Source organism: Rhea americana, unplaced genomic scaffold, assembly GCF_003343005.1.
Source record: "Rhea americana isolate MKP2758 unplaced genomic scaffold, rheAme1 scaffold_19, whole genome shotgun sequence".
NCBI lineage: Eukaryota > Metazoa > Chordata > Aves > Rheiformes > Rheidae > Rhea > Rhea americana.
The window spans coordinates 8,347,017-8,357,822 of record NW_028186038.1 but is presented as its reverse complement, the minus strand read 5'-3'; the positions used below and the strand labels follow the sequence as shown (position 1 = coordinate 8,357,822).

The 10,806-nt window shown below is 59.4% G+C and overlaps 2 protein-coding genes across 2 annotated transcripts in view; both read left to right on the top strand.

Annotated features, from left to right (window-relative positions):
• HYAL2 (hyaluronidase 2) overlaps nucleotides 1-591 on the top strand; it is a 6,398-nt gene extending 5,807 nt beyond the window's left edge. The window contains exon 3 of the mRNA XM_085302574.1: nucleotides 526-591. Coding sequence (XP_085158700.1) covers nucleotides 526-591 — 66 coding nt within the window. The remainder of the gene's footprint in view (nucleotides 1-525) is intronic.
• On the top strand, nucleotides 445-2,705 carry HYAL1 (hyaluronidase 1). Its single transcript, XM_085302584.1, has 4 exons — nucleotides 445-525; nucleotides 657-1,608; nucleotides 2,034-2,123; nucleotides 2,230-2,705. The coding sequence occupies exons 2-4, from the start codon at nucleotides 709-711 to the stop codon at nucleotides 2,545-2,547; spliced, it is 1,308 nt and encodes a 435-aa protein (XP_085158710.1). The 5' UTR covers nucleotides 445-525; nucleotides 657-708; the 3' UTR covers nucleotides 2,548-2,705.
• Nucleotides 2,706-10,806: the final 8,101 nt, after the last annotated feature.

Genomic DNA, 10,806 nt, shown 5'->3' with positions numbered 1-10,806 from the left:
GTGCTGTGAGCATCCTCCAAGCCTTGTCCTGCTCCARCCAGSTRGTGCCTGGTGCTGTGAGYGTCCTCCAAGCCTTGTCCTGCTCCKGCCAACTAGTGACTAGGGCTTTGAGCATCCTCCAGGCTCTGTCCTGYTCTGGCTAGCTAGTGCCTGGTGCTGTGAGCGTCCTCCAGACCTTATCCTGCTCTGAGCAGCTAGTGCTTGGGGCTGTGAGTGTCCTGTAGACTTTGTTGTGCTCCTGGCAACTCGTGCCTGATGTGTCAGTGTTCCCGAACAGTTCCTCCCTCGTGCAGTGCTCCTCCGTCACTGTGACCTTGTCCTCCCCCTTCCCAGTGGTGTCAGTTTGTCTTTCCAGCCCAGCAGAAAGCAGTTCTCCCTGGTGTGTTGACTTTGTGCTGTACTCTTCAGGTCTTTTCCCTCTGCAATCAGTCATTAACCTGGGCTTGGAGGCACCAGTCTGCAGCTGCCACCCGTGCCAGCGCCACCAAGGTACTCTCTGACTGCTGATAACCTTGGGGGCTTCAGGTAAGGCAGTGGGAGTGTCCGGTCCCCGGGGCGACAGGCACCATTGGCACTCCCCACGGCTTGTAGGGGGATAAAAGGCCTCTGCGTGGTGAGGCTGGCACGGGTCTAGCCCGGGGCTCACCTGTCTACAGGCAAGGCCGGGACCCGTCCAGCTCCGCTGCCACGTCCTCGCTCACTGGCACCATGGCAGCCGCGTGGTACAGCTGGGCCTTGCTGCTGATCCTGCCCGCCGTGGCCTGGGCTGGGGGAGCCGGCCCCGTCCTCGTCAACCGGCCCTTCGTCACCATCTGGAACGCCCCCACCAAGGACTGCGCCGAGAAGTACAACGTCACCCTCAACCTGGGGGTCTTCGACATCGTGGCCAACGCTGACCAGGTCTTCACTGGGGACGACGTGACGCTCTTCTACAGTCAGGCCCTGGGGCTCTATCCCTACTACACGGCTGCAGGGACGCCCGTGGACGGCGGGCTGCCCCAGAATGCCAGCCTCCAGACCCACCTCCATCAGGCCTCCAGGAACATCGAGGCTGCCCTGCCCAACGTCTCCTACAATGGCCTGGCTGTCATCGACTGGGAGAAGTGGCGCCCGCTGTGGGCCCGTGACTGGGGTGCCATGAACATCTATCGGGAGAAGTCAGAGGCCATGGTGCAGAAGGAGCACCCATTCTGGCCCTCTTCTGTGGTCAAGGAGGTGGCAAAGCTGGAGTATGAGCAAAGTGCCCGGGCCTTCATGGAGCAGACACTGAAGTTGGGTGAAGTCCTTCGGCCCGATGCCTACTGGGGCTTTTACGGCTTCCCTGACTGCTATAACAACAACTTTGACAGCTGGGGCTACACGGGGAAGTGCCCCCTGGTCGAGCAGATTAGGAACGAGGAGCTGTTCTGGCTGTGGAAGAACAGCCGTGCTCTCTACCCCAGCATCTACCTGCCCCAGCAACTCAATGGCACGAACAAGGTGCTGAGCTATGTCCGGAACCGGGTGGCCGAGGCCTTCACCGTCCAGCGTGGTGTCGTTGATGGCAGCATCCCTGTCCTGCCTTATGCTCAAATCACCTTTGAAAACACCGTCAACTTCCTTTCCGAGGTGAGGCTTGCTGGGCTGGGAGGGAGCCATGGGAAGCGCTGAGGAGCTCTTTGAGCAGCACTGGAAGAAAGTGTCTGTGGTGGTTGGGTGCTGGTGGGAGAAGATTCTCAAATCTCCTGGAGAAACAAGGCAGGGGATGATGGGCTGCGGTCGGGGGAAATGATTGCCAATTGCAGTCGGCTCTTTCCACGCTGCCAGCCTGCATCTGCCCTTTGTGAGTCAATCCTGGCCTGGCTCTGGCACGAAACTCATCCTTCGGGTGATGGCATGGGTCTGGCACAGCTTCCATGCCGCGGGTGACAGCACAGCTCCCACGCCATGGCGGCGGCTGTGAACGGTGGTGGTGGCGATGCTGCTGTGAACGGTACTGGTGATCAGGAGGGTCCGTGCACCGGCTGATGTCTCCTCTCTCTCTCGGTGGGCAGGAGGACCTGGTGAACACCATCGGAGAGAGCGCAGCCCAGGGCGCTGCCGGCATTGTGCTGTGGGGAAGCCTCAACTACAGCAGCTCCAAGGTGAGCACGGGCATGGGGGCAGAGCTGGGCATGGCCACACTGCAGGGAGGGCAGGGGCTGTCGCTGGGAAGTCCTGGTTGTGACACCCTTCTGTGCCCCGTTGCAGGAAATGTGCCTGAATCTGAAGAACTACCTGGATGGGGACCTGGGTCACTACGTCGTGAACGTGACAGCCAGCGCCGAGCTGTGCAGCCAGAGCCTGTGCTCTGGCCAGGGCCGCTGCGTGCGCAAGAAGGACCAGCACGGCTTCTTGCACCTCGACCCCTTCCACTTCTCCATCGAGACSCACCCCAGCAAGCCCCACTTCGTGGTGCGCAGCCTGACGCCCGACAGCGACAGCTCCCAGCTAGCCGAGAAGTTCAGCTGCCAGTGCTACGACAGCTGGCAGGGAGAGAGCTGCAACACCAAAGGCTCCTCCAAGTGAGGCCACCTCCATGCTCCCCTGCAGCCCCCCTGCCCGCTCCCCAGACCCACGCTGCTGCTAGAGCCCTGGATCTGCGGCCCGCCCGAGGCAGGTATGGTAACACCGCCACCGCACGCCGGCACCCTCTTTGCAGGGAAGGGAGCCTTGGAAATCCACGCACAGGGCTGCTAATAAAACCGCTCTGCATCCACGAGCATCTCTGCATCTTTTCTCCATGGCCCGGCGCGCTCTGCTCTCGGCAGCCCAGCACGGACCAGCTGCTTGGTGGCTTCGCAGCCAGGGCTGGGCGCTCGGCGTGGCGGCACGTTTAGGGYGACCGGGAGGGCGCTGGCTGGTGCCTGCAAGGCCTGGGCCAGCCAGGAGGGCTTGGGCAGCCGGCCAGCGTGTGGGCTGGTGGGSGGCGAGGGCAAAGCCGGGCCGGGGGCGTCTCCGTCCCGTGCCTCGGTGCCGGGCGGTCAAGCGCAATGTGCGCCCGGCCCACGCGGTGCTCCCCACTCCTCCTCTGCAGCCCTGACTTCAGGCGCTGGGCACTGCAGCTCCCAGCTTGAGGGTGTTCTCCTTGCCAGTGGGGCAAAGCCACATCTGCCTTGTGCCTCAGTTTCCCCTCCTGTAGGACCCCACGTAGGGCAGGGTGCTGATCCCAGGATTTGGGAGCAAGATGCCAGGGTCCCCCGGTGACACCCAGGGCCATACCTCGCTATGTGGAAATGCCTGGGCTTGCGCAGCTGGCCTGGAGGCAGGGCCTTCCCCTCCCGCCCCTGCTGAGAGCGCTCCGTTCCCCCGGGTCGACCGCTCGACACGCTCCGGGCCCCTCCGGCAGGCTCTGTGAGTGCGGCTCTGCACCGTTCTCCTCCAGCACCGTGTGCTGGTTCCCACCAGTCCCCTGCACACGTGCTGTCAGGAAAAAGAAAAAAAGAAAAGAAAAGAAAAGTGGGGGGAAATGATGGAACAAATGGATAAAATGGGGGAAATGAGGGTGAAYAGCTGGAGAAAAGGCAGGAGTGACTGGAAAAGAATGAGAAGAGGGGAGATGATAGATGGAAGCAAAAGAAAAAAAGGGRCACCAGGAGCAAACAAGAGGAGACRGCAGAAGAAAGCTGGAAATTCATGGGAAAAGACAGCATAGGAAAGGGGATTATAGTGGGAGAGCACGAGAAATGGGGGGAATGATAGGATGTGGATGGAAAGAGCAGGGGGCAACAGCAGGAGAAGGACCTGCCAAGCAGCTGTGGCCAGGAGAGCATGGGCCTCCTGGYCTCCACCCCCAGCAGGCGATGGAGAGGTTGGAGAGCAAATGTGGGGCCCAAGGCAAACGGGCACGGTTCTGTTCCAGCTTGGTCYGTTCTCCTTGCGTGGTGGCAAGACCGTCCCGAGCACCTTCTCGCTAAGGGCTGGCAGCTGCCGCACGGCTGGGCAGCGTGTCCCTAGCCTTGCTGGCCCCACGAGGAGGGAGTGATGGGGAAGYGTTTGCTGTGGGCGAAGCCAGGGGACTTTGGGACTTCCCTTGGATGACAAGGGCAGTGCAAATCTCCCGTGACCGGGTGGCTCTGCGTGCACAAGTGATGCCTTCGGTCTGGGCGCCCAGGGTAGCTCTCCCTGGACGCTGCCAGGGCTGTGCAGCGTGGGGTGGGCTGGCTGGGGAGCCCRGGCCGCAGGGGCACGGTGGCTTTCCTACCCCTTGCAGCTCTCTGTGGAGAGCAACCAGATTTGTGCCCTGCTCCGGGTCTGTGGGCTCGGAGCTATTGCCGGACAGACGGACGGGCACTGATTTGCTCTCCCCAGTCCACGTCCAGAGTAGTTCCTTGGCCTTGCAGGAGGAACCTGTGCACGCCAGGCACGGGGCTGGCACGGGGTGAGGGTCACGCAGGCAGCGGGAGGATTACCCCCGTTATGGAGCTCCTCCGGAGGGCCGGGCAGCCGAAGGGCCCGAAGCCAGGGCGCCCGGCTTTCCCGGCACAGCCCGGCCGGAGCGAAGCGGCGGGGGAGCACTGCCCTCTAGGGCTGAGCTGTAAAACTAGGGGCTTTGCCGGCTTGCATGAGCCTTTTCTTTTCTTTTTTTCTTTTGCATTTTACTCGGGTAAATCACCGTCCTGCAGTGCTTTTCCATGACGTTTTAGGACGGTGAGGTCTTCTGCTGTAAGCAGGGCTCGTAGTGCTGCCCCTTAGCATCGCCCGTTAGAAAATGCTCTCCCAGTGCTTCCCAGAGCACTCGTGTCATGTTTCTTCCTTGAATGGGTTTTTGAGGGACGCTTTAGCTCCCCGATCCAGTCGTCCCCAAGCCCCAGAGCGTCCCTTGGCCRTGCTGGTCCAGGGGTGACCCCCACCCACTGGACTTAGTATGCAATATTAAAAAAACAAATAAATCAACGTGCCATTCAGGAACAAGGCAGGAGGCTTCCACTGCCCTCGTCTCCGGGCAGGAAGGTGGCCCAAGCGGAGCCCGCCGTGGGGTGCCACCAACGCTGCTCTTTCCCACCCCGATTTGCTGCGCGTTTTTGCCAGGAGAGGTCTCCGCGCTTCCAACTTCAGCCGCCTCAAGGCAAGGAAATACCGACGGGCTTTACTCTGAGAAAACCCATTTAAAAGCAGCTGAAGCAGCTGAATGCCTCCGTGCAGTAGTCACACCAAAACCGCGCAAACCCCAAACATGTTTGCTCTGCAGCCTTCAAAATTATCTGGCCCCGAACGGTACGTCCACACAGCAAGCGGCGGGGCAGGAGCACGGCAGAGCCAGCTGCGGCCCGGCTCTGCGCTGCCAGCACAACCAAAACTGCAGCTTCGACCGCTTTGCAGCACGCAGCAATCACGAGCGACGGCACCGCCCGAAAATTAAGTCTCGCAGAAGACGTTGTGTTTCGTACGGGAACTAACAGCACGCGTCGATACARCCTGCATCCGTTCGGAAGTCCTGGAACCCAGCTCGGTCTCAGGTCGGCCATCCCGCGCCTGGCTCTTGGGCGCGTTTACACCGCAGAAGGGCCGCGAAGCCCGAGAGCAAAACCGGCTTGGCGGAAAGCAGCGCCGCGGTTTGCAGCTCGGCCGGGCGGCAGCGCGGCCACAGCGCAGCGCTAAGCGCTTGCGCGGGAGCTCCGGAAATAACTTGGTGAGATACAGGGTGCCAACAAGGAGACGTGGGACGGAGATGTTTTGTAAGGACAGGGACGAGGAAAGGGTGGTGCTGCACAGCTCACCGCCGGCGCAGGGGGGTAGGTCCTCGCGGTGCCTTACCGGCCAGACGCTCGCGAGGACCCGCAGCATTTCTCCTCGAAGTCAAACCTGCCTCTGTCTGAAGCTTTACGCCGCTGGAGCAGTTTCCTTCACCAGCAGGTTGCCGGCGTTCGGCAGCAGCTCCCCGGGGCTGACGACGGAAGACGCTCGAAGCGGGACAAGGCCGGACGCCGCGGTTTTGGCAGGCGTGCGCGGTGCCCCCAGCTCGGGGCGCGCCGCGGGCTGTGAGCGGCGCCTTGTTCGGGTGCAGAGCGACGGCTCACCTCCTCGAGGCTGCGCTGAGCGATACGGACCAGGCGGGGAGCGCGGCCAGTAATTCGACATCGTGTGGTGGCTTACTGCGAGGATGGCTGTTCTGGAAGGCTTTTTCACTAGTAAATTGCTATACCGCATTGGCAAAATACCAGTAATAAAATGAGTTAACAGCTCACATGCTTGGACTGCTGCTGAAAAACTAGCTCAAAATATTAAAGTGAGGAGTCTGATTTGTTAGGACGGGGCTTTGTTACRCTAAATTAACGACCGGTATCGCGTTCTCTCTTTGGAAGGTTACCGAAGCCTCACGACCAACGCTATGCATAAGAAAGGGAAGAAGAAAAGAGGCCCCCAACAGCGCGAGGATGGGAAAGCGGGTATTTTTAAGCAAGCCCTAAAACACCAAAGGTCTTTGCGTTCTCGCCGGAAGGACAAGCAAGTCCAGACCCCCGRAGGGGTTATCACGGCGCAGCACAACCAGCTGCGTTAATCCCGTCCCGGTTTCTTTGAGCTTCCGAGCTGTTTGCCAAGCTGGCACCCCCTCCCCAAATTAGTCACGATTGGATTTGGGCCTGGAGTTAATTATCTGATCTAATCATTATACAGGTAGCTCGGTAAATACCTGTATTTGATTGCAGGAAACAATACTATCTTTTTTTCCTTTTTAACGGAGAATGTGATTCAACTCAATGTTTGCAGGAATCCTTGCACGCGTACCTCCCACGCCGCTGAAAAAAAATAATATTTGCTGTGGGTTAAATGGAGGAAATGAGAAGCAAAGTTCACCTTCCCAGCGGCGGGAAGCGAGCGACTCCCATTCCCACCCCCTTTGCGCCGGGAGCACGTCACAGCCACGCGTTCGGAGCTCCGACACGCTTCCAGGGCCGAGCTTCCGCGCGGCTATCGAGCGCTTAGGGGCTGCTCTGGGACCTGTGCAGGACGCGGAACTTTATCGCGCTCCATTAACTGAACTAAGGGCTGAAATGGGCACCAGGAGGCAGGGAAGAGCTGTTTCTCCTTGGCTTGCAGCAGTCCCCGATGCTGTCAGAAGCCGAGTTAGTCCTGCAACGAACTGGCTGTCCGCGCCGGCTTGCGGCTGGGCTTAATTAAAAATTGGGCTCGAAACACGGGCCAGCTCTTTCGTTGTTGTTTTTGTTGTTGTTGGAATAAGACAAGCCTGGGAATCAACACAGGTTGTCACCTTCAAATATTAGTTTTTAATGGGTGTAACAGGTTTGTTCATCCCAGGGTGAAGCTGTTCCTCAGTCCTTGCTGCTTAGGGCGTACCTGAAGGTGCCCGAGCCGCGGGGCGTCGCGCAGGCTGGCTTGTCTCCTCCCGACTCGGGGGAATAGACCCCGGGAAGGGATCGCACCCGCGCCCAGCAGAGAGCTGCTGGGACACCGGCGGGGTTTYCCCGTCCCTTAGAACTAGCCTGGTTTTGCTTTTCAACAAATGAGTGTTTTCCTCCTAAGAAGACGTCGACGGGGAGAAGCCTTTAATGCTTTGATGTGGCTCGGCCATAAAAACAGCTTAGCTGAAGAGCAAGGCTTAGATTAAGCTTTGCATAAAACAGAAGGAAAGAAGCTCTTCAAAAGGGGGTTTCAGATAAAGCTGGATAGTGGCAGTCTATTAATTAGCTATTAAGAAAAGTTGTCTCCTACTTTGTTCCGTGTTGAAAACGTCAAAATGAGCAAAGACTGAGAAATCGCCAAGCGCTGCCGTTGGGTCAGCCGGAAACCACGGCCCCGTCCTCAGCGGTGGCTTGGCACCGGCAACCCCCGCCTGCGGCGAGACGAACGGGAGGGCGATCCGCGATTCCTCAGACTCGGATCCTTGACCGCGGCAAAGGTTGCACTTTGGCTTGGCTCAGCCCTTCCCTTCCCGAAGGGAGGCCGCGTTGAGGCACCACGATCCTCTAGACCGAGCCGAGTCCAGCACAGGCTTGGCAGGACGGCACGACGACGAGCAGAGGGCATCCGGGGCATCACAAGTTCCCGGTGAGCCGCTAGCGGTGCGCTCGGGAGAGCTCGGAGACGGATCTAAAACGCTCCGCGGAGCCGCCGCAGGCTCCGCTGGCCTCCCGCGCGTGGTTGCGGGCAGATCTCGTCTCAGAGGACCAGCGGTTATTTCTCTGATTCAACAGATTACAATTTCAGAAATTACCCTGAAATATTTAAACCCTGAAACGTGATTTGCTGGCTCCCGGTGAGTGTTTAAACATTGGCATAAACAGCGGACCCAGCTTTAGGTTACATAAACAAAAATGCCTCTGCCTTTGGAAGCTTGTCCTAGCAAAGGACAGGAAGGAAAGCAAAGGAAGCTTGCCCTCCAGCAAAGCACGCCGTCGCAGGAACCRGCCTTCCTTTGGTTGACTGCCTTCTCGGGGGAAAAATCGCATCTGACGGACYGCGAACCTGAGAGCCTTACCTTTTTCTTTTGCGCTTTTCACACTTTTAGGGATTTAAAGTTTTTCTACGGTCTTAAGTGTGGAAACAGTCGGGATTTAGCCATGTTTAAGCAGGGCGCAGGACTAAGTCAACCGTTCTCCTAACGAACGGCCCCGCTTGCGCAGGTCCAAACACCGCACGCAGAAATCGTGTTAGTGCTTGTCTTGAACTCTCCCCCGTCTCTCCTGCACGGTCCTCCCAAATGCAAATAAATCGTCCGGCTTTTGCTCTTCAAACAGTCCGTATCTACGCTTGCTGCCTAATTCACTGCTCCTTCCTTGGGTCCTGCTTGCGTGGGCAATAGGCTGGGCTAAAGCTAGCGGGTGACCCCCTAGATTCCAGGTTTAATCCCAGTTTCTGGAAATTTTCTTAATTAAGGACTCTGTTGGCTAGCACTGATCTCATACGCAGTGCTTAATCGCGCTGCGAGTGACCGTCCTAGAGCAGAGCTTCGGCGCGAGCCCGACCGCCTGCCGGGGCCRCCGAGAAGCTCCGCCGTCCCGGCGAGCACGAGGAGCGTTGGCCGCGGCGCGTTTCCGCTGCGGTTCGGTCGTTTCGGAGGCCGAGGACCTCGCTGCCGGTCTCRAAGCCTGGGGCCCCGGCTCTTCTCCTGCGTCCGTCCCTAAGCAGCCAGGCTGCAAACGCCTCCCGTTCGGTCTGTCGCTCCCACCTCCCGCGGCCGGGAGAGCCGAGAAGCGTTAAGCTCTCCGGGGGATCCCCAAAGCTCTTTCGACTCCAGCAGGAAACACTTCGGCGCCGCTGCCGCGGACATCCCTGAACGCAAAACAAGCCCCGCTAAGGCTAACCGGGGTCCAGCTAGGGTGCTCTTGCCCTCTTTCGCCTCTCTCAGTCATTTCAGTTGTTCAGTAGCTCCACACGCAGGCCCGAGCGACGTCGCACAAAATCCGGGGAAGCGGCACCGCGCGCGGCAGCCACGTCCGCTTCCAGGCGCCCTCGTTAGCGGAGGCGTCGTTATCCGGAGGTCGGCGCGCGGTACTCCACGTCGCCGGAGACCCTCCTTCCTTCCTTCCGCGGGACCATCCTAAGCCACGAACGCTTAAGGAGCCAGACTTCGTTAACGGAAGTTTTGGAAGGTCAGGTCAATCCCAGACAAAACCGGCACGGCTGCAATATTTCGGCGACGGGTTGCGGCGTGAAACCTGTCGCCTAGTCCGAAACAGTAAACTAAGGGGGCTCGGTTTCGCTTTGCGAGAGCCTGGGCTGGGCAGGGATGCTGTGCGGGCAGAYTGAAACACCTTCTGCTGAGGAAGAGAAAAACCACGTTTAAGAGAAAAATTAAAGAAGATTTTCAACAGTTGTGATTTTAAGAGGGAATTACTCTGATTTTTTGCTACAGAGCCGCTTTAGCCTTACGCTCCCTTAGCCTTCCTACGCTTTGGATTTCGCTCTCTAGCTGTAGTTAGTGGGCTCGCTTGCCCCCTCCCCGAGGGGCAGAGGGCAGCTTTCGGGGCACGGCGTTACCCCTCCCCTTCCCCAGCCCCACCGCCCCCGCGAGCACCCCGCCTGTTTACCGAACGCTGAGATGACACGGCTCCAAAGCTTGGGCRCACGCGGATTTATTTCGCGTCGGGCTCAAACCTGCCGATTAACAAATCGCAGCGCCGCCAGCGAACCCAAGCCGTGTATCTTGAAATCAGCCCCCCTTCGCTTGGCTTCAGGATCGCTACGAGCAGGACAGGTGGCTGCCACCGCCAAGCTCGAGCGGCTGGCTCGGCCGGGTGCCCCTGCGCTGGGGGGCAGGGGAGGGCCCCCCCAAAAAGCGGGTGAGCACCTGAGCTGAGCTGAGCTGAGCTGAGCTGAGCTGAGCTGAGCTGAGCACAGAACCCACCTGAGACCGGCGTGCGGCAGGGCCTTAATTGCCATTAATCACCCTGATTTGCTCCACCTGGGACCCCCAGCTAACCATCCAGCGTGGTGGCCTCGACCTGGGGGTCCCGGCTCCCCGTCCCCCCTGGGCTGAGGCTGTCTGCGGAAAGGCTCAGCACCCGGCRGGCGATGCTGTGCCAGGGTCTCAGCTGGGCTCCGGCTGCTGCCGCCACCCCCTGCGCTTTCCTCTGGAGGTCTCGGAGCCCCCTCTGCCCCCAGGCTGGCGGTGGCGGCTTTCTGACCCACGTCTGCAAAGCAGCTGTAGCTGCTCCACCTCCCCCGGCAATTAAGGAGTGTTTTCTTTCTTTCTTTCTTTTTTTTTTTTAATTGGGTATGTTTTTCAAAAAAACCCCGCTGAGCTGAAAAACGAGCAGACAGGCCGGCAGGAGGGGAGCGGAGGGCGCAGGGGCTGCGCGGGGCCGCGGCCGCCCCCTTGGGCTC